The 22,027-nt window shown below is 51.6% G+C and overlaps 1 protein-coding gene across 2 annotated transcripts in view; it reads left to right on the forward strand.

Annotated features, from left to right (window-relative positions):
- The first annotated feature begins 3,803 nt into the window (after positions 1–3,803).
- Positions 3,804–22,027, forward strand: part of IVD (isovaleryl-CoA dehydrogenase) — a 45,886-nt gene continuing 27,662 nt past the window's right edge. Inside the window, exons 1-12 of one of the 2 annotated variants that reach the window (XM_037502210.2) lie at positions 3,804–3,956; positions 4,968–5,057; positions 5,320–5,371; positions 7,226–7,395; positions 7,847–7,940; positions 8,139–8,275; positions 9,572–9,668; positions 11,415–11,508; positions 11,964–12,045; positions 12,559–12,663; positions 12,774–12,846; positions 13,451–14,867. In XM_037502210.2, the coding sequence (XP_037358107.1) occupies positions 3,804–3,956; positions 4,968–5,057; positions 5,320–5,371; positions 7,226–7,395; positions 7,847–7,940; positions 8,139–8,275; positions 9,572–9,668; positions 11,415–11,508; positions 11,964–12,045; positions 12,559–12,663; positions 12,774–12,846; positions 13,451–13,584 (1,281 nt within the window). In that variant the 3' untranslated portion in view covers positions 13,585–14,867. Of the gene's footprint in view, positions 3,957–4,967; positions 5,058–5,319; positions 5,372–7,225; positions 7,396–7,846; positions 7,941–8,138; positions 8,276–9,571; positions 9,669–11,414; positions 11,509–11,963; positions 12,046–12,558; positions 12,665–12,773; positions 12,847–13,450; positions 14,868–22,027 lie in introns of those variants that run through there. The other variant, XM_054700554.1, reaches the window with a different exon arrangement.

Below are 22,027 nucleotides of genomic sequence, written 5' to 3' on the forward strand. Positions count from 1 at the left end.
CTCACCTGGTGGCCGGGGATCTAACCAGCGCTGCAGAGGCTGCGGGCAGCTTCGTAACCCAGCGCTGAAACCACTGCACCACCTGGGAGGCCCTGCCCTGATATTTTTTTTAAGGATTTTTTTATTGATGTATGCAAGCGCTGGGATACAGGCCAGAAGTGTGGGGTTGAGAGGATTCACCAGAGACAGAGTGGGGGACAGAACAGGCAGACTGACTGAAACACACTGCAGAGGGGAGCAGCGAGAGAGACAGAGGTCTGCTGCACTATGTGGGTAGCTCCCTGGCAGGGGATCAAACTCATGCTGCAGAGGCTGCGGACAGCTTCATAACCCCTTGTGCCACCAGGGAGGCCCCTTAATGCCCTGATTTTAATACCATGACTTTGCAAGCTTGGGATACTACCCCCTCTCAACCAAACTTCTCAATTTTGAGTTTAGGCTCTTTTTTTTTCTTAACAGAAATATCTTTTATTTTATAGAGGCATGGTTTTTATTTATTTGTTTGTTTGTTTGTTTTGTTTATACATGCACTGGGTACAGTCAGAAGCGCTGGAGGGCGAGAGAATTCACCAGAGCCAGAGTGGGGAGCAGAGCAGGCAGAAGGACCCAAGTACACTGCTGAGGGGAGCAGCGGGCGCCAGGAGAGGTCTGCGCGCCATGTGGGACCCTCCTCCGGTGGCTGGGGAGCAGCCGGGGATCGAACCGGCGCCGCAGAGGATCAAACTGGCGCCGCAGAGGCCGCGGGCAGCTTTGCAACCCAGCACTCAACCGCTGCGCCACCGGGGAGGCCCTTGAGTTTAGGCTCTTAACCATCTTCACGCAAAGCATTCACTCACTCAGCTACCACCTGTCTCCTACTCACACCCATTTTCTCAGGAAGTGCTTCTATTTACTGTCTTTTTCCCCTTACAAGCTGGCTTAAAAACACTTGAGGTACCTAGAATAAGCCAATTCAGAGAGACCGAAAGATTAGAGGTTACCAGGAGCAGGGAGGAGGAAGAGGAAAGGGAAGTTATTGTTTAACAGTTTCTGTTTGCCATAATGAAAAAGTTCTAGAAATGGATTGGTGAATAACAATTCATTGTGAATATACTTAACTGTATACTTAAAAATGGTCTCTTGGGGGCCTCCCCGGTGGCGCAGCGGTTGAGCGCTGGGTTGCGAAGCTGCCCGCAGCCTCTACAGTGCCGATTCGATCCCCGGCTGCTCCCCGGCCACCGGAGGAGGGTCCCACATGGCGTGCAGACCTCTCCTGCCGCCCGCTGCTCCCCTCAGCAGTGTACTTGGGTCCTTCTGCCTGCTCTGCTCCCCACTCTGGCTCTGGTGAATTCTCTCACCCTCCCGCGCTTCTGACTGTACCTAGTGCTTGTATAAATAAATAAATAAATCTAAAAAAAAAAAAAAAAAAAGGTCTTTTGGGACCTCCCTGCTGGCGCAAGGGGTTAAGATACAACCGATAAAGCTATCTGCAGCCACTGCAGCACGAGTTTGATCCCCGGCCAGGGAGCTACCCATATGGTGCAGCAGACCTCTCCTGACTCGCCCGCTGCTCCCCTCAGCAGTGTATTTCAGTCAATCTGCCTGTTCTGCTCCCCACTCTGTCTCTGGTGAATCCTCTCACCCCCACACTTCTGGCCTGTACCCCAGTGCTTGTATGCATTAATAAATCTTTTTTAAAAAGTGACCCAATTGAAAAAAAAAAGATCTCTTGGCAAATGCTGTTATGTCTATTTTAGTACAATTTTTAATAAAACGTAATGAGACTTAATAAAGTATAAAGTATAATAACCTTAAGCACACATGTCAATAAATTACTGTCCCTCTCCAAAGATGAGCATTATTCTGACAGCAGCTGAAGACACTTGTAAGTAGCTCTTTGAAGTTTCATCAGCTGAAGTTTCAGCTCTTACTGTTGAGCTCCCCCCCGTGCTGCTGGTTGGTGGTGTGGAGTGTGTCGGGAGAGGCATGCTATCCCTTGAGCTGAACTGTAGCCTTTGAAATCAGGGTGACATGAGGGCCAAGATCCTGCTTGGGGTCTAGAGGGAGAACTGTCTATTTGGGGTTTAGAGGGGAAACTGTTCCTCTTCATGTTGGGAGCCTGCTGCCTTAAAGGGAGCAGGAGTTTTTGGAGAGTACCTGTTTACTCTGCATATGGAGTTCCAGGATGTTAGAAGTTCTGCAAACAGAACTTTCCCAGAATTGACTCCTGTTCGAGGACGTGCTGGCTGCGCGCATATTCCCTACTAACCAGGAAAACTTGCTCCAGCAGTAATGTACTTATCTGTATAAGCAAAACCACAATTGCGTGCTATTTTCTTGTTCTTTTGTTCATATCTTTAATAAAATCTTGGGCTGAGAGAGTGAAAGGCAGAGTGCTCTAGATGGCTCTCCCCAGCTTACCCCTACTGCAAATTCATTTACACTCCCAGTCTTCGGTAATGGCAGAGAAGTTCATCCATCGGCTGTCCTGTCCGTGGCATCTTCATCTAGGACAGACCCATGTATGAGAGGCAGGGAAGTGAAGGAGAAAGACTTTTGATCTGGACAAGCTTACATAGCCTGGCTTTTATCTTAACTGTGTTTGGGACTTTGGGGAGTATTGTAGGAAGGAACAATAAGTGTTGTCATTAAATATACAATCTATTCTTCCTAACAGCCTTGCTGTGGGTGATATTGCTTTCATTCTACAGAAGATAAAAATAAAGAAGAGGTGCAAGAAATTTATGGGAAATATGGGCTCTGAAGCTCCATCCCTGGACTCAGGGTGCATTCCTGCTCAAGGGCGTTGGCCCACCACAGAGGAGATAAAGAGCCCAAAGAGGGAGGGGATAGGGGCTGAATTCCATCAACTCTCCTCTTTCTTGTCAAATACCACTCTTTCCTAATCTCCCAATCCACCCCATAAAAAAAAAAAAATCCTGCTGTTCTTATTGTACATTAAATAATTCGGAAGACAGCAACTCAATAACAATTCTTACCTATTAAACTCCAATAAAAATAAACAATTTGTTACCTACATAATAATAAAGTACAGAGTCCCGCTGAAGCAAATTTGTGTGGTTTCCCAGAAAGTGAGATTTACTAAATTAGAATCAGAGCGCCCACCAGAGCAAGCACTGCTATCCCAGGTAGATTTTCATTAACCCCAGCTTTGCATTAACAATTTCTTCCCACGACTGGGTATTTGGAGTTTTCTGTTTGCTGTCTTTAAGATTTATTTATGCATACAAGAATGGGGGTACAGGCCAGAGTGGGGGGGGTGAGAGGATTCATCAGAGACAGAGCGGGGAACAGAACAGGCAGACTGATGAAATACACTGCTGAGGGGAGCAGCGGGCGAGTGAGGAGAGGTCTGCTGCGCCATGTGGGTAGCTCCCTGGCCAGACCGGGGGATCGAACTTGCGCTGCAGAGGCTGTGGACAGCTTCACAGACTGAAGTCTTAACCCCTTGCGCCACCAGGGACGCCCTTCTGCTTGCCGTCTTAACGCTACCTCACGCTCGATTCAGCAGGAAAACACTTTCCCTGCCCTTCTGCTTCAGAAAGCCCCAACCTGGGCAGGACGCCGGCCGGCCAGCCCGTCACGTGCACACTCACCGCCCCGCGGTCGCCGCTGATTGGCTCGTGCAGCGGCCAAGGGCAGGGCGGCCTTCAGCGGGCGGCGGAGTGTGATTGGCTGCTGGAGACCCACCCCTTGGCCGATTGGGCGGGGGCGGGGATGAGGGAACGGCGAAGCCCGCGATTGGTGGAGCGCGCGAGGCTGCTCCATAAGCGCTGCCCCCGGGCTCGGCGCTGCGAGCAGAGATGGCGACTGCGGCTCAGCTGCTGGCGCGGCGGGTGGCGAGCTGGAGGCTGCGGCCCCCGCTGCAGCCCCTCGCCGGCCTGGTTCCCCAGCGGGCCCACTCGCTGTTGCCGGTGGACGATGCAATCAACAGGCTCAGCGAGGAGCAGAAGCAGGTAGGGAGCCTGGCCCGCCGCCCGGACCCGCGCCCCGGGGGTCGCCTCCGCGCCCTGTGCCCGGGCCCTGGGCCGCGCGGCGTGGGGGGACCGCGGGGGCGCGGGCCCCGGCCCCACCTGCACGGGCCTGGCGGCCCGAGGTAGCCCAGGAAGACTCAAGGGCAGGACGGCTTCTGGGGCACGGCGGGGGTTTGGTGAAGTGTGGACAGACGCTGCGGACTGCCGGGGCCGCCGTCCGTCCGCCTGGAGTCTCCGAACCCCTGAGACCCGTCCAAAGCCGGGGTTCCCCGGGCCCGAAGAGCAGCATCGCCCCGGGCCACCTTCCTGAGTACTCGCCGGAGGCTGTGGCGTGCACAGTGTAATCTGCTGTGATGCTTCAGCCCGTTAAGGAAAAGCACAAGGTTGAGCAGAAACTTGAAAGATGCAGTTAGCAGACAGCTGGGCCGGGTGCCTGCCGGGAGGAAAGGGGCCTTCTGCGCTCAGGCGCGGCTCGGAGGCCCCTGAAACCTGATTCCCCGGTCTCAGCGAGCGCCCAAGCCTCTGCCAAGTTCCGAAGTTTCTTGGTGTTCACAGTTAGCAGAGTTTGGGTAGTTCTTGTTTTGCTGTGTTTGTTTTTCCCCAGTCACCTCAAGATTTAGACACTGCCACGAGAGGTGTGAGTAATCTTTTTAGCCTTAGGTATAAGGGCAGGAAAGAGGTTTACACTGCCAGGAACTGAAGGGGATGTGGCTGAGCACAGTGAGGAGGGGAGAGGGGCGAAGGTGCGGGGAAGGGTGGAAGGGTCAGCAGGGGTCAGCTCCTGCAGGGTCTTTAGGCCTCGTTAAGGAATTTGTCTTCTAAGTAATGGAAAGCCATGGAATGATTTGAAGCATAAACCAGTGGGGCCTCTGAGCTTTGGTTCCTTGCCGTTTGGTCAGGTTACTTGTGGCCTGTGTCCTCTGTAGTGGAGATGCTGTCCTCAGTGGTAATTGTGTGCTGTTTCAGCAGCATCTGTCCATCTCTCCCCTTTAGCTTCGTCACACCATGGCTAAGTTCCTTCAGGAGCACCTCACCCCCTACGCCCAGGAGATTGATCACAGTAACGAGTTTAAGAACCTACGAGTGAGTCCTGAGGCCTATGGGGGAGGGGGGTAGAGGGTGGGAATAAAGGATAAGGGTCTGTCTGAGACCTAGGCTGGAATGGTTTGGGGATGGCACTGCTGCCTGGAAGGCTCATACAGTGTCTTCTGGTAAATGAAACTTCCCGAAGGATGCAGCCCCTTTCTGTGAAGTGTTAGGGGTTCTTTCTTCTAGATGTGTCAGGCACCTGTAGCTGACTGCTTTCTTCTCACAACTCATTGCACTCACTCCATTCTGTTGGCAGGAGTTTTGGAAGCAGCTGGGGAGCCTGGGAGTCTTGGGCATCACGGCTCCTGGTGAGTGTCGTTTCTTTTCCTAAAGAGAGTTTTTTTTTGTTTGTTTTTTTTTTTTGCTGCCTTTTAAGAAAAGGAAGCAGAAAAAGAAGAGAAAGATCATGATCAAAGAAACCTAGAACTTCTTTCCCTCTTAGACCCCAGAGAGCATGGGCTGACTGTGAGCCCAGAGACGCATGCATGCCTCCATTGTTTTAGCTAATGATGTCGAAAAGACAAAGGAGCTAGGTCAGCATGGTTCACTTGGATCAGACTCATGCTGATGTTTGAACTCAACTTCTTCAGTAAGATTTCCCAGGTGACTTGGGGTGTTTAGAAACTGTCCATATTAGGCAGTTGTCACCTCAGCTGTATTGCTTCACCTAATCTCTAAGCTCCACCCTACTACTAATGTGTAGGCAGGACAAGTGTGTTCCTGTGGTAACAGCCTGTGTCCTTTGCCACAGCTGGGTCCTGGGGTTGATTTGGGAGCAGACAGTCATGTGGGGGAGAGGATGGCTCTCGGAGCTTCTATGTGAGGAGGCCGGGTGGTATGTTCCATAGGCTATCCCTGGACCTGTCCAGTGTCTGTTGTGGGTCTTACTGTTTTCAGGGGGAGCAGGCAGGAAGCTGTAGGCTCTGGTTAGGATGTTGGCCTCTGAAGGAGAGGCCCAGCCCGGCTTGCAGTGCCCAGTAAAGAGATGTATCTGTCACCTCATCAGTGAAAGCAGGAACCACCACCCTGCTGAAGCCTGTACCCCCTGGGGCATTACAAGAGAGGTGGAACATCATATACTTCTCTTTACATTCCCTTCTCAATACTTGGGGATAAAGCTGGAAACATCATGTACTTCTCTTCACATTCTCTCCTCACCACTGGAAATTAAGCTGGTCATGGAAAGTTGCACCATGAGTAACGATTAAATGAAACCATTTAATTTAGATCACTTTAATATAAGATGGTAGGGTGGGAAGGCTGCTAGGAACTCCTAAACAAGACTCTTCCATTGTGACTTGGGGGTTTACGAGCCCCCATAGGGAACATACTTCTGAATCATGTGGTAATAAGGAAAGAAAAAGATAAAGACTCTTTTTCATTGATTTCTGGTTTCCTGGGGACTGTTTCTAGTGTTGCCCGCCTGTGGGCTTTCCTTCTTGGAATTGTGGGGTCTGGCAAGGTTTGCCTCAAGCCTGGGACAAGACTGACTTGAGAGTAAATGTGTGCCAGAGGGTCTTGCAAGAGTTTACCCAAACAGCAAAGGGAGGAAAGATTCCAGTTGATCCAGACACTTTGATTTTGAATCTGCTCCCAAGGAAAAAACACATTTTTCATGAATTCTGAAATTCCCTACCAGCATCTCTTCTGCCCTCAGCTGCAATGCCTTCTAGGTTTCTCTCGGCCTATGGCTCTCCTGCCCCTATAATAGCTCTGCTTCTTTAAGTCCAAACCTATGCTATGAAAAAAATCTCACCTTCCCAGGCCTTTTGTTCCCTGTCCTCCTTAGTGCGTGTTCCCCTATTAAACTCCAGGTCTTCTTTCTTCATTTATTCAACTGCCTCAGCACCTCTGAACCTTTTTGTACAGTGGGTGCTCAGGTTCCCTTGTCTTCATTAAGAGGTCTGTTTGGGCTAAAGCAGGAGTTGCAGTGACTGTGCAGTGACCACACTTCAACTGACCAGAGTTTGGCAAAACCAGTTCCATGATCTAGTAAGCAGAGTTCATGACATCAACCTATTAGCTCCCTTTGCTGGGAAGAACTTGAACACATGTAACATGAGCAAGAACACTGGTTCCTTTGCTGCCAGTAAATACAAGATTCCTGTCAGTGACCTGATTTACTTTGGGCCTTTTCCACTATCTGGCATCTCTGCTCCCAGTTCAGTATGGAGGCTCCGGCCTTGGCTACCTGGAACATGTGCTGGTGGTGGAGGAGATATCCCGAGCTTCTGCAGCAGTGGGACTCAGTTATGGTGCTCACTCCAACCTCTGTATCAACCAGCTTGTGCGCAATGGGAATGAGGCCCAGAAGGAGAAATACCTCCCCAAGGTGAGGAAATGGGATGGAGAAGCCCACACTGATCTCATGGCACAACCACTGCCCTTCCCCTTTGGCCGACGCTGATCCACTTTGCTTTCTGTAGCGTGCTACCCTGACTGAGTTACGGTTAGCAAGGGTTCAGGGATTTGCTTAAAATACTTCAGTCAAAAGAATTAAAAATAGGTCCAGAACTCCCCAGTTGGTCACTGGAAAACATTTGCAAAGCATTTTAAGAAATGAAAGAATAGGATTAGCTTCCCTTGCAAAGAGAGCAGGAAAGAAGAGATGTGTTCGGCCTCATAGATACTGGGCTTCTTTTCTAGGACTTCATCAGTACATTGACCTGAGAGAAGTTTAAAAAGGTGTCACGTGGCAAGAAGGACAGGCAAGAAGCAGTATCACTGAACTTATGCAGGGTACTTATAAATTCACAATGAGCCCTTTGGGGTTTTCTTTGCAGCTTATCAGCGGGGAATACATTGGAGCCCTGGCCATGAGCGAGCCCAATGCTGGCTCTGATGTTGTCTCCATGAAGCTGAAAGCAGAGAAGAAAGGTATGCTCCTCTCGACTTGGGAGCTAAAGTGAGGGAAAGGACAGACCTTCTGAGGGTGAGGGAGCTGTAATTGGGGGTGGCCTTTGCTGGGTTTTCAGAACTGTTTGCCAGCTGTGCAGCTTCTTGCTCAACAGAAGTCTGTTGACTCACTGAGACAGGTCAAGACTGCTTGAGCAAGTAGCCAACTTTTGTTCTTAGGAGATCATTATGTCCTGAATGGCAACAAATTCTGGATCACCAATGGCCCTGATGCTGATGTCCTTATTGTCTATGCCAAGACAGACCTGGCTGCGGTGCCAGCTTCTCGGGGCATCACAGCCTTCATTGTAGAGAAGGTGAGCATAGAGGGATACATGGAAGGTGGCTTTTGTCTCCTGAAAGTGGTACCAGAGATGACTTCTTCCAGCTAATCACAGACACCATTAATATTGTGTGCCAAGGTTCCCTGGGGTAGGGCTCAGGCAGACCAGCAGATTGAAAGGAGGGTGGCCAGAAAGCAGAGTCCAGGAAAGAAGGGTCAAGTCTGAGGATGGTGGGGCTGTCCACAGAGCCAGCCATCCAGAGAGAACCAGGAAGATGAGAAGTGAAAGGAGACCAGTGGATTTGAGAATCAGGGTGTCGATGGACTCTGTGAGGGCAGCTGTGGGAGACGGAGGAGGAATTCCTATGTGAGCAGGTTTTCAAGTAGAGGCTGATGACCGCACCATCCAAATCTTGGTCAAAGCCAGAGAGAGCTAGAGCAGGAGTTAGAATAAAAAGTTGGGGGTCTGGGTTTGTTTTTAAGCATGGTAGAGTACTGAGCAAATTTGTTGATAAAGAGAAAGGAAGATAGGGGAGGGAGAAACAAAATATGTGGGAAGTGAGCAAGCAAAACACTTTAGTGAGTTGAGGGAGAAGAAGTAAGGTTGCAAAACAGGTGACCTTTGAAGCATGAGACAGGGCTCCTGTGCAGGCTGGGGGTGGGGGAGGGCATGGGGGTGTGGAGGAAGTGGGGAATTTCATGAATGAGTACTCTACTAGTTTGCAATACCCTCCTTAGAGAGAGGGCAAGAGTAGCTGACATTGAAGGAAAAGAAAGGTAAGTCCCCGCAGGGCCTGGCTGAGTGGGAGAACCTCAAGGTCATGCAGCACCACTGTCTGTGCAGGAAGAAGGGGAGCAGCACCTGCCAGCACTCCATGGGGCACTGCCAATGTGGATCACAACTGATTTGGCCTGGGGTAAAGCAGGCTGATGGTCAGTTTGATCCCAGGTGGATTCAGCTGGGTCAGGTGATAGCCGGCAAAGGGATTGAGTTGGCTGAAGGAGTGTCTTGAATGGAATTTCCCCCCCCCCCCCCCCGAGGAAAGAAAACAAAGCCAGAAAGATGGTCTTGGCCACCAGGGATTAGGTGTTTCCTTAAGAGAGAATTGGGGAGAACACAAGCAGCAGAGCAGGAGGCTGGGGTTCAGGTGGGGTGTTGGGGCTGGAGCTCCTAGCTGTATGCAGAATGTGGGCCCCAGAAGCAGGATGCCAGGACGCCACGTGAGCATAGGGATTTGATAGGAAGATGAGTACTTTTCAGGTGTCTTCCCTTTACTTGGCCCCTTTGGGGGCTGGTCTGTAGTTGGGGTCACCTTTTGTTCCTCTAAAGGGTATGCCTGGCTTCAGCACTGCCAAGAAGCTGGACAAGCTGGGGATGAGGGGCTCTAATACCTGTGAGCTGATCTTTGAAGACTGCAAGGTCCCTGGTGAGTCTCTGAGAACGAGGGAATCCCTGTGCCAGCTCCTCACAAGCTGAGAAAGCCCGTCCCTCTGTTAGAGACACTCGCCATTGACAGCAGTGATGTGGGCTGGATGAGGAGTCTGACAGCTGTCCCTCCAGCCAGAGCCCCGCAGCCACATGTCTGACTGGGCACAAAGTGCGGTATTCCCTGTGTGGGGAACACTGTGCTGGGGTTGATATTCTAGTATCTGAAGTAGAAAGACAAGATTTGCCCTCTCCTTTTTTTTTTTTTTTTTAAGATTTATTTATGCCTACAAGAACTGGGGTACAGGCCAGAGGTGCGGGGGGTGAGAGGATTCACCAGAGACAGAGTGGGGAACAGAACGGGCAGACTGACTGAAATACACTGCTGAGGGGAGCAGCGGGCGAGACAGGAGAGGTCTGCTGCACCATGTGGGTATCTCCCTGGCCGACCGGGGATCGAACTCGTGCTGCAGAGGCTGCGGATAGCTTCACAGTACTGTGCCTAACCCCTTGCACCACCAGGGAGGTGCTGCCCTCTCCTGATGTCCTTCAGTCTCCCCCATTTGTACATTTGCCTGTGTAGCCTGTCTGACGTTTTCATTAATGACACAAAAAAACATCTGAATAAACTGATGGAAGCCAGACTCAGTGAAGGGAAGGCTCTCACTTCCACTTTGAGTATGAGTATTTTCTCTCCTGAAATACAACTGAAAATGTGACACGTGCTGAGAGACATAGATTTGATTCCACTTAGGTTTGCTTTGCGCCTCAGCCATAGACACCCCCCACTAGCTCCCATCTGAGAAAGGGGATGCTGGTTACATCCTTGGTTACAAGGAGCATCTAGGGAGGGGGCATTGGAGCGGATCCTGTCAGCATTGAAGGTAGATCAGTGGTGTTAACTCTGTCCTCAGTTTCCTGGCCACACTTCTGAAGGCCACAAAGTGTCCCGGCTTCTTTGGGGTACAGGGGACAAGAGGGAGGTGTGCAGCAGTGTCTGTCACTGGCACTGAGTGGCCCATGTCACCTCCCCAGTAGACTAGGAGTTAAATCTCAGTGCTAACACCGGTATGGCTTGAGTTCAATCCTTAGCCATGGAGTTAACCCACACATGGCACAGCAGACTTCTCCTGTCTCGCCCACTGCTCCCCTCAGCAGTGTATTCAGTAGATCTGCCTGTTCTGCACCCCACTTGTCTCTGGTGAATCCTCTCACACCCCCCCCCACACACACCTATGGCCTACACCCCAGTTCTTCTATGCAAAAAAATAAATGAATAAAATCTTTTAAAAAAGAACAAAACTGAATAGCCCATGTCCAGGACGGAGACTCTTCCACGGCCACCCTGGGGGAGGGGATGACACGTGACCAGAGCAGACGCAACCTGGGCAAAGGGTCATCCTCTGATTCCTTCATGGCTGCAGGTATAAAAAGGACTAGGGAAGGGATGAATGACTTCTAAACCAAACTTGCTTTTCTTCCTTCCCATCCAAGGTAACCTAAGAAGAGATGGGGAAGATCTGGGACCTTGTATATGGTCTTGTGTATGGTAATGTGTTGGGGGGAGCGGGGTGTGATTCCTCTAGCAAATGCCACCTCTAGCTGGCAGTTGCAAACTCCTCCTTTTGCTCACCAGAATCCTAGCTGCAGGTCAGGTGACGCAGTTTAGTGATGTGAGAGAGCGGCCATGCCAAAATAATAACCTTTATAAAAGCCCTCCTCCCCTGACCAGCACTTCTCTCCACAGCCACCAACATCCTAGGCCATTTGAGTAAGGGCGTCTACGTTCTGATGAGTGGGCTAGACCTGGAGCGGCTGGTGCTGGCTGGTGGACCCCTTGGGTGAGTATGAGGTACCAGGGGAAACAGTTATTTTGGCCTCCTTGGCAAGTGGTGCCACTGCAGCTTCACCTTGGGGGTTAATGGGGCTGCCTCCTGGCCGCCACCACTCTCTCGTGGACACCAATAGAACCATGCACTGTCTTCACACTGAAGGCAAACATAATCAGGTGACAAAAGGCCTGGGGAGCCATCCTCCTTAGCTACTCAAGATGTAAAACGATGCCGGGGCTCTAATCCTCAACACAGGTCCTGCCGCTCCATCTGGTCTCAGAGGAGAGGTACAGTCCTGGGCAGTCAGTGCAGTGGCTGAGCAGGGAGACAAGCAGCCACACGCACCCTTTCACTTCTCTGGAACTCCAAGCTGTCTTTGTAAGCCTTTCAACGCTGGCATCTCACCCCAACTGGCTGTAGGGTGTCAGTGAGGTGCCTCCCCAGTGTTTTTCTCCTTCTGACAGGATCATGCAGGCCGTTCTTGACCACACCATTCCCTACCTGCACGTGAGGGAAGCCTTTGGCCAGAAGATTGGCCACTTCCAGGTGAGTGGAACACTTTTGTGGAATGCTTTCACTGCTCAAGCTTTCTTTAATAAATGAATAAGTGGGGCATGTGCTGTGGGCATTTGCAGCCTTTCACCAGCAAAATGAGTTCAAATGCAGGCTTCTTCAGATGCTCTGGAAGTTCCTCATGCATCACCTCAATTCCTGTTCGAGTTAAATGAAAGCAGTCTGTGAGGCTGAAGGGGGAAGCATGAGACTGGGCGGAGGCCCAGTGGTAAAGGGAGTGGCATTCTAGTCAGACTATGTCGGCCAGAGGCCGTGGGAAGTCAGCACGGGCTGTGGTGTGCGGGGCCATCTCAGGACACAGTGTCCATAGTGCATTGGCGGCTCTTCAGTCTTATGCCAGACTCACACCCACCTCTGTTATCAAAGACAAGTCTCGTCTCTTCTGTGTGCCCTGGTGCCTCCATTCCTGGCTATGGCAACTAGAAAGAAGGTTCTCAAAGGAACATGACGCCAGCGTGTTGACTCATGATCTCCATTTATGCCCAGTTAATGCAGGGGAAGATGGCTGACATGTACACCCGCCTCATGGCATGTCGGCAGTACGTCTACAATGTCGCCAAGGCCTGCGATGAGGGCCACTGCACCCCCAAGGTAAGGGCTGGCCCCAGAGGAGGGAGAGCTGGGCAGTGGGCTAGATGCCGGGACTCAATCTCTGTCTGGCCCTGGTGGGGTCCTGCTGACCCAGAGCCTCCCCCCAACAGGACTGTGCGGGTGTGATTCTTTACTCAGCTGAGTGTGCCACACAGGTAGCCCTGGACGGCATTCAGTGTTTAGGTGAGTGGCCCCCGCTCCCCACTTCCAGGGCTGCCCTCACTCCCAAAGCCTGCGACTGCCTCCAGGAAAGTTTCCTCTTTACTCCTCTCTCTCTGCTTCAGCTAGCTGCTGCCGAGCTAGCACCTTTAAGTTCTTTCTGACCCAAGTCCTACAAGGACATGGAAAAACAAGCGAAAAAATGCTGGAGGCACAAGTCCTCACCACCCTCGGCATCCTCCCGGCCTGGCCCTGTAGTCTGGGAAATGGAGAAAGAGAGAAGCCTCGGATGGCCTACGTTTGAATCCTGGCTCTACCCCTGAGTGGCTTTGTGCCTTGTAAAATTATTTAATCTCTCTGGAGCAGCCCCCGGTAGCTGCTACGCAGTCTCACCTCCTCCCCATCTGTGTATCTGCCAGTGGTTCTCCCCTCGCTTTGCCCGGTATCCTCAGAATTCTGGGTGACCTGCCAGCCCCTTGTCTCCCACTCGGTATCCCCCTCACCCTCCTGACCACCACGCTGTTGGGCTGCAGTTGCTCTCTCCTGCACCTGGTTGTGTCTTCCTTGCTTTACCTGCGGCCCATGACGCTTCCTGTTGACTTTCTTCTCTGCCAAACCCTGGCTGCAGGTGGCAATGGCTACATCAATGACTTTCCCATGGGCCGCTTCCTGCGAGATGCCAAACTGTATGAGATCGGCGCCGGGACCAGCGAGGTGAGGCGGCTGGTCATCGGCAGAGCCTTCAACGCCGACTTCCACTAACCCCAAGATGGCTCCTCAGCCCCTTTGCCCGGATTCTGGAGGCCTTTCTTTGGAAGGAGACATGTGGCCACTCTCTTCCACTGCCTGAAGCAGGTCCTGCTCTTCAGCTGTCCGCAGGTCAGCCCTCTGGCCTCTACATAACATTGCATTCTCGACAGCTGCCCAGCTCCACGGGCCTCCACTGGGCTGGCCTGCCGGGGAAAAGTGCTCAAAACTTAGAACGACGCAGCAGGAAGCATTCTGGCTTTTCTGGGGTTCACTGGGAGGGCTTTTGTTGACTCTAACTTCTAAGCCTGTGGCCCCCACCTCCTGGGGTGAGCACCTGGAGCCAGCCTTTCTCTTGGGTGACCCTCCGGGAGGGAGCCCTCTGCTCAAGTACACCAGAAGTATTTCCCTTCTCCATTTCTCTTCACGTGGTAGCCTCTTTCTGGGGGAAAAAAACCCCAAGCCTAGTCTTTGTTTCTGCCGATTTCCAGAGGCCTCCGTTCCCAGCCACTTGTGAACAGGCACTCACTGTGCAGCAGCCCTTCCACCACTCCAGGAGTTCATCCTTGAGACCTGGAGGCCCTCCAGGTTAGGGTGGAGCTCTGGAGAGAGGCATCTCAGAACATCTGTGCCACCCAGAGTCCCCAGTGGGACAGAGGTCAGCCGCCTGTGAAGGACTGGCCAGATACCGGCCCTCACAGCAGAACTTTGGAGCCCTTCAGCCCTGCTCTGCTTCCCCACCCCTCCAGTGCTGATCATGTGACCATGCACAGCTGACTGGGCAGCAGGCCTGGGTTGTTGGCTTCACTCCAGCCAAGCTGCCTGTGTACATTTCTCTGGACGCCCTATAGCTAATTTTGTTAGAACTGCACAGCGGCTGCTGCCATTTTGTATTAAACATATTATGAAGCAAACCCATCTGCTTCTGAACTGGTGTTTTTTGGGGAGAAGCAATCTACTTGCTACTGCCTCCTGCCTGGCTCCCGCCCTATGTCCTTAAAATGGCTAGTAGTGCCTCCCTGGTGGCTCAGGGGTTGAGCACCTCACTATGAGGCAATCCGCAGCCTCTGCAGCACAAGTTCGATCACCGTCCAGCTAGGGAGCAACCCACATGGCACAGCAGACCTGTCCTGTCTCGCCTGCTGCTCCCCTCAGCAGTGTATTTCAGTCGGTCTGCCTGTTCTGCTCCCCACTCTGTCTCTGATGAATCCTCTCACCCCTCTCCCTGCATCTCTGGCCTGTACCCCAGTTCTTGTATGCATAAATAAATAAATCTTCAAAAAAAAAAAGAGAAAGTGGCTAGTAATGGAGACAAGGAGTGGAAACTGTCCTCAGGACAGAGGCATTCTCAACACCCCTTTCCCAGATCTCACAGGGACTTTTTTTTTTTTTTTAATTTTTTTTTTGAATTTTTTTTTTATAGAGGCATGTTTATTTATTTTTATTTGTTTGTTTGTTTGTTTTTTTGTTTATACATGCACTGGGTACAGTCAGAAGTGCGGGAGGGTGAGAGAATTCACCAGAGCCAGAGAGGGGAGCAGAGCAGGCAGAAGGACCGAAGTACACTGCTGAGGGGAGCAGCGGGCGGCAGGAAGGTCTGCGCGCCATGTGGGACCCTCCTCCCATGGCCGGGAAGCAGCCGGGGATTGAACCGGCGCCGCGGAGGCAGCTTCGCAACCCAGCGCTCAACCGCTGCGCCACCTGGGAGGCCCGGGACTTTTTTTTTTTTAAGATTTATTTATGCATGCAAGAGCTGGGGTGTGGGCTCTTGTATTTATGCATACAAGAGCTGGGGGGGTGCCGGTGCTGGGGCAGGTGAGAGGATTCACCAGAGTGGAGAGTAGAATAGGCAGATGCACTGAAATACACTGCTGAGGGAAGCAGTGTGCGAGACAGGAGAGTAGAATAGAGTGGAACAGCTATAGGTTGTTCTACCCAAGTTCCCAAAGAAGACTGGTCTTCTTGGTCTTCAGCCCAGCAGTGAGTGTTCTGGCTTTCCATCCTGGCCTGTAGCCAAGTGCTATTCCCAGCCTGAGGCCTAAGACAGGTGGAGTTAGCTCCTTACCAACTTCAGCCCAGGTCCATCCTGAGGGGAGAAGCCAGGGCCTGTGTCCCTTTACCCACCCAGCCGCCCTTCACTACTATGTTCCAGATGAATGTGGCCAAAATGATGGCCTTGGGTTTTAACATGTCATTGGAATGACCAGCCTGGAGATGCTCAGAATGTGACAAATGGGATGTTTTGTCAAAACAGTATGGATTATAGAGCCCTCCCACCAACTCAGGGAGCATATGATTGTTCTCTTGTTATATGTGAAATAAAAATGTTTAAAAATAAAGCTTAAAAAAGGGGGGGGGGCTCCCCTGGTGGCGCAGGCAGTTGAATGCCACACTGTGAAGCTATCTGCAGCCTCTGCAGTGCGGGTTCCATCCCCGCCAGCTGGCGAGGGTCCCACATGGCGCGGCAGACCTCTCCTGTCTCGCCCGCTGCTCCCCTCAGCAGTGTATTTTGTCAGTCTGCCTGTTCTGTCTGGTGAATCCTCTCACCCTCCCATGCATCTAGACTGCACCCCAGTTCTTGTATAAATAAATAAATATTTAAAAAAAGAGGGGGGGTAGCCTGAGTTGTGAATGGAAGAGCAGAGGAACACTTTTACTTGGGTTGTTGTGGGAATTTATATTGCACTGTGTAACTACAACATCAGCCGCCAGCACAACACCCTGGCTCTGCCTCTGAGTCCATTCCAATTTTAGGTGGGCACCTCATCAGCCTGAAACTTGACAACCATCCCATTCTTGTTGTCGGTTGCCATCCCCCAGGATAAGCAATAAGGAAGTTAAGGGGATGGTTCTCCAGGTGTGGTTTGGACACATCCCTGTTAGAATCTGACTTTTTTTTTTTTTAAGATTTTTTAAAAATTTATTCATTCAAGAACTGGGGTACAGGCCAGAGGTGTGGGGGGTGAGAGGATTCACCAGAGACAGAGGGGGTAGCAGAACAGGCAGATTGACCGAAGTACGCTGCTGAGGGGAGCAGGGGGAATCAGGAGAGGTCTGCTGCGCCATGTGGGTAGCTGCCTGGCTGAGGATTGAACTCCTGCTGCAGTGGCTGTGGATAGCTTCATAGGTTGCACCTTAACCTTCACCAGGGAGGCCCAGAATCTGACAACTTTTTTTTTTTTTTAATAGAGGCATGTTTTGTTTATTTGTTTGTTTGTTTGTTTGTTTATACATGCACTGGGTACAGTCAGAAGCGCTGGAGGGTGAGAGAATGAGCCAGAGCCAGAGCGGGGAGCAGAGCAGGCAGAAGGACCGAAGTACACTGCTGAGGGGAGCAGCAGGCGGCAGGAGACGTCTGCGCGCCATGCGGGACCCTCCTCCGGTGGCCGGGGAGCAGCCGGGGATCGAACCGGCGCCGCAGAGGCTGCGGGCAGCTTTGCAACCCAGCGCTCAACCGCTGCGCCACCGGGGAGGGCCAAGAATCTGACAACTTTTTAAAAAAATTCAGTTTCCTGGATTTGCCCCAGACCTAATCACATCTCCAAGGGTATTTCTGTAGCACTGGCAACCTTTTAGAGCAACTGATCTAGGGTCTGGGGGGCACTTGCCCAGAGGCCGCAGTCCTAATTCTAAACCCACAGAATCGAGTATGACAATCCCTTATCTGTGTAGCCCTTTCAAGTCTCATTCTGACTTACTAGCCTTGATCTTCGCGACAGCGGGTGCTGGAACCCAAGCCTGCTGCCGGGCTCCTTCCCGAGGACTGGTAAGGTGAGTCTCCTCGGTGCCGGACCCAATGGCCCGGGAGCCAGCCACGCCCTGACGCCGGGTGGAGCCTGGACTGGGGTCAGCTCTGGGGGGGCCGGAGAGGACGCCCTCTTTGATGCAGGGGCGGGCGCTCAGGCCATGCCCCACCCCACGGAGTCGGGATCCAGGGCTCTAGCGGCCGAGCACCGCGATCCCGCGTCCCGGGTCCTCGCCCTGCCCCTCCCCTCCCCCTTCTCTAAGCGGCGAACGCGGCGGAGCGCAGCCCGGCGCTGCTGCGGCTGGCGGGACGCGGCTCGGGAGCGGCTCCGCGGGCCCTGAGTGGAGCGCGCCTGACCCCTGCCGGCCTCCCGCGGCTTCGCAGGCGCGCAGAACCCGAGGCTCGTGCCTCCGCTCGGTCGGGGCTGGTGGCGCCCGGGGTCTCTGATTGCAGGAGGCGCAGAGCGCAACGTTTTCTTTGCCAAATGAGGTCCGGCCAGGGGCGGTGGGAAGCTGGATATCCTCTCACTGTCTTCTCCCTTGCGTCGTGTCATACAAGGCACCCGTTTTTTTTTTTTAAAGATTTATTTATGTATACAAAAATTGGGGTACAGGCCAGAGGCGTGGGGGGGGGGTGTGGGAGGATCCACCAGAGACAGAGCAGGGAACAGAACAGGCAGACTGACTGAAACACACTGCTGAGGGGAGCAGCAGCGAGTCCGGAGAGGTCTGCTGTGCCATGGGGGTAGCTCCCTGGCCGGGGATCGAACTTATGCTGCAGTGGCTGCAGACAGCTTCATAGGTTGCATCTTACCCCTTGCGCCACCAGGGAGGCCCCAAGGCACCACTTTTAACATTTTTTTTAAAAATAGGACAGGGCCTCGCTGGTGGCACAACCAGTTAAGATGAAGCTGTGCGCAGTCACTGCGGCACGAGTTCGATCCCTGGCCAGGGAGCAACCCACATGACACAGCAGACCTCTTCTGTCTCAACTGCTGCTCCCCTCAGCAGTGTATTTCAGTCAATCTGCCTGTTCTGCTCCCCACTCTGTCGCTGGTGAGTCGTCTCACCCCCGCACACACACACACACACACACCTCTGGCCTGTGCCCCAGCTCTTGCGTGCATAAATAAACACATCTTTAAAAAAATAAAAAACACAACAAATTCAGAACAAAGGCCAAGTAATTTTTCAATTTTGTATGTTTTATGCTCAGGGTTTTTGAAATATATAAGGCTTATTAAAAAAAAAAAACAACGACAAACTTCCCCTGTCCCTCCCCAATCCCGGACAAAACCGCTTTTGAAACTAAGATTTCTTGGTAATTCACTTCATGCTTCTAAATGATATGCTTACTTACTGATTTGGCTGAAGGATAGTTCTTTAAAGTGCATACACTTGACTTAGGAGCTCACTACATGCCCATATTTTTCTCACTTCCTCAGACCAATCCAGTTGGTAGACCAGCATCTGGGATTCCTTGGAGCAGAGGGTAGAGAGCCCAGACCACATTCCTGGCTGTGCCCTGCCTCTGCCCACACTTAAATGCATCTTAGAACCTGTTCTCCAGAAACACACTAACCCCAGGTGTGAGCCCGTTTCTCCCTGCATGCTCCACCTGGTCACTCTAGCAGGGCGCTGTTCCTAAAACTGGCCTCTCATCCACCACCCAGACTGGTATCTGTTCATTACATCTTGGATCCAGGACAACCTGACAACTTGTCACCCTTCTTCCAATCCTCAACCCTTTCTCTACATAGAACCAGGCTGAATTGTCAAATCCCCAGCTAAAATTCCAGTGGCTCCCAGCACCTATAAGAGCTAAGGTTTTGCAAGGCGAATATGACATTGATCTGCCTCTGCTTCCCCTTGAACTCTCCTCTACCCATCCCAGCTGAGTCGTGTGCTCTGCTTACAAAGAGTAGTCAGGGCGCTGTTATGCCTTTGCCCCAGACTTCCTTTCTCTGTTTCCCTACTCTGTCCCCATTTCACTCATTCTGAGTGGCAGCCCTTTTTGCTTCTCCCTGGACATAGCTACATGGATTGGCTTGCCACACCTTGTGTTTATCTCCCTTGTGTCTGTTTCCTCTGTGTTAGATTAAGAACTTGAGGGTCCAGGGCTGTGATTTAACTGCCATGCATAGGCTCACTGGGCAGCACAGTTCCTGGCACATAATAGGTGCTCAACAAATACTACTTGAAAGAGTAGATGGGTGGTCATGTGACACATAGCTCACATTTTTTGCTGGTACTACAGTTATTTGTGCATGTGATCACCTCTGAGTATAACATAAGATCTTTGAGGTCAAAGAGCATTTCTCACTTATCTGAATAACCAACCCCACCCCACCCCCCAGTGCTCACAGTGCGCATTCAGCGCATTCATCGGCTAAGTTCCTGCTGAATGAGTGAAACAACAGGTGGGCCAGAAACCCAGCCTAATCCCCAGAGTTGGCAGAAACAACAGGGGCATGCTTTCCCCGGCCTTCTCACCCTGCACAGCCAGGGCCCAGCTGCAGAGGGGAGGCCCTCACCCCCCATATTTCTCAGACCCACTCAGATACAGAAATGACCGCCCTCTGCCAGCTGAAGACAAGGATAGGGACTGAATGGGAGATAAGGGGCAGAGTTGGGGCACACTCCACCCTTTTTTTTCTTGTATAAAATGTGTAATATATGCAAAAGAGTATGTAACATGCATTCATGCAGTATAAAAAATAGTAATAAAACCAACTCCTCTGCACCCAGCACCCAAGTTCATGAAGAGAATATTCTCATTAACTTAGAAGCCTGGGCACCCCTCCCCGACGCCTCCTCCCCAGAAGAATCACTATCCCCAATTTCCTACCAACTACCCCCTCCCTCCCTTTTCTTTATGGTTCTGTACCTCTGTGTATAGCCTAAACAGTGCTGTTTAGATTGCCTATTTTAGGGCCTCCCTGGTGGCGCAAGGGATTAAGACGCAACCTATGAAGCTGTTCACAGCCACTGCAGCACGAGTTTGACCCCAGCCAGGGAACAACCCACATGGCACAGCAGCCTGCCTTGCCCACTGCTCCCCTCAGCAGTGCACTTCAGTCAGTCTGCCTGTTCTGTTTCCCACTCTGTGTCTGGTGAATCCTCTCACCCCACCCTACACCTCTGGCCTGTACCCCAGCTCTTGCATACATTGATGGATAAATCCTAAAAAAAAAAAAATAGATTGCCTATTTTAAAGCTTTCTACACTCGGGCTTATATTAAGTATATATTTTTCTAATTGTCATTGAAGTGCCATTATTTTACATCCTTGCTAGTGTCTTGACAGTATAGGATTCCCCCACCCAGGTGTGGTCACCATAGGCCTCCCCCCTGTAGTCCGTTGTGCTCCCCCCCCCACCCATCCTCCTGTTTCCCCCCTTGCTATAGTCTTCTATGTCTTGCTCCTTTGGCTCATTGCTGTTTCATTTTTAAAGATTTGTTCTTGTGAGTGAGTAGAGGTGTAATTTGGTCAGATTTCTTGTATTCCACTGTGTGAAGATACTACCGTTGAATTATCCATTCTAGCTGATGGACATTTGGGTTGTTTACGGTTTGGGATTCCTCTAAAACACTCTGAAAGCATCATCTGGTATATGTATACAAGTTTCTCCAGGTGCTTTCCCGGGAGCGCATTTTCTGTGTTGTAGGGTATATGCCCGGTTAACTTTAGTAGGTAATTCCCAACTTTTTTTCCCCAAAGTGGTTGTGTACCTCTATTTTTTTTTTTTTTTTTAGAACTATGCCATCACATATGACCCGAGGCAGAGATGACATGCCAGCCCAGGGCTAATTCTTGAGTTTATTTTCAGCTTGGGGGAAGGGGGGGGGCTCAGCTAGCAAAAGAGAGCGCATCATTGCTCCCCTGCCAAGGTCCCACAAACCTTGTAGACAAACTAAAAGCCACGCTCTGGGCCAAGACCTGGGGAGACAGCACTGAGTTAGCGCACAGTAGCCTCAGCGAGGGACAATTAGATTTCCACTTACTCTGCCTGGCAGCCCCACACTGTTTTGCCCTGGAAGATTGAGAGACAAAGGGTAGATGGGTACATGGAGTTTTCTTGAAGAGAGGAATGATATTCCCAGCCCAGGGATCTCAGAGGACAGCAGCTCAGTGAAAGTAGAGAGGGCTGTCCCTGCCAGCAGCAGAGGGAAGGGAGGAGACTAGGGTTATGCCCAAGCCACAGAAATAGACATGTCTCCAGCCAAACACACCTGTGCCCTTGTGCCTGTCTGAGGGCAAACACCGACGGGTGTGCACACACACAGATGTACACAACCGCACACAGATAGCATGTCATACACCCCACGAGTAGCAGCAAAGAGGGGAGCCCACAGCTGCCTGAGGGAGATAAGCCTGGCCTAGGGCACCTGCCTGGCCTGCCTGGGAGTATCCCTGGTGCCTCTGCTTTGGCTCGGGAGAGGAAGACTCTCCAAAGCAGGGGTTGGGGTACCCAAATGCTTGTTCTTTGTATAGGAACTGGGTGGCAAAGTCTCTTAGTCCATACTTGAACTCTGTCTGATGCAGGGCTGGGTATGCAGTCGATCCCTTGAGTTGTTAAAGTAAAATTGTTTAATTAAATTTATTATAAGATGAATTAAGATTTAAAATACAGTAAGGGGGAATCTGAAATGAGGAAATACTCAGGAGGTGAGACGAGGTCCTCTATAATTGCCTGCAGCCTGTCTGGTCCCTC

The sequence above is a fragment of the Talpa occidentalis genome, unplaced genomic scaffold (genome assembly GCF_014898055.3).
Source record: "Talpa occidentalis isolate TD23 unplaced genomic scaffold, MPIMG_talOcc4v2.1 talOcc4.11, whole genome shotgun sequence".
NCBI lineage: Eukaryota > Metazoa > Chordata > Mammalia > Eulipotyphla > Talpidae > Talpa > Talpa occidentalis.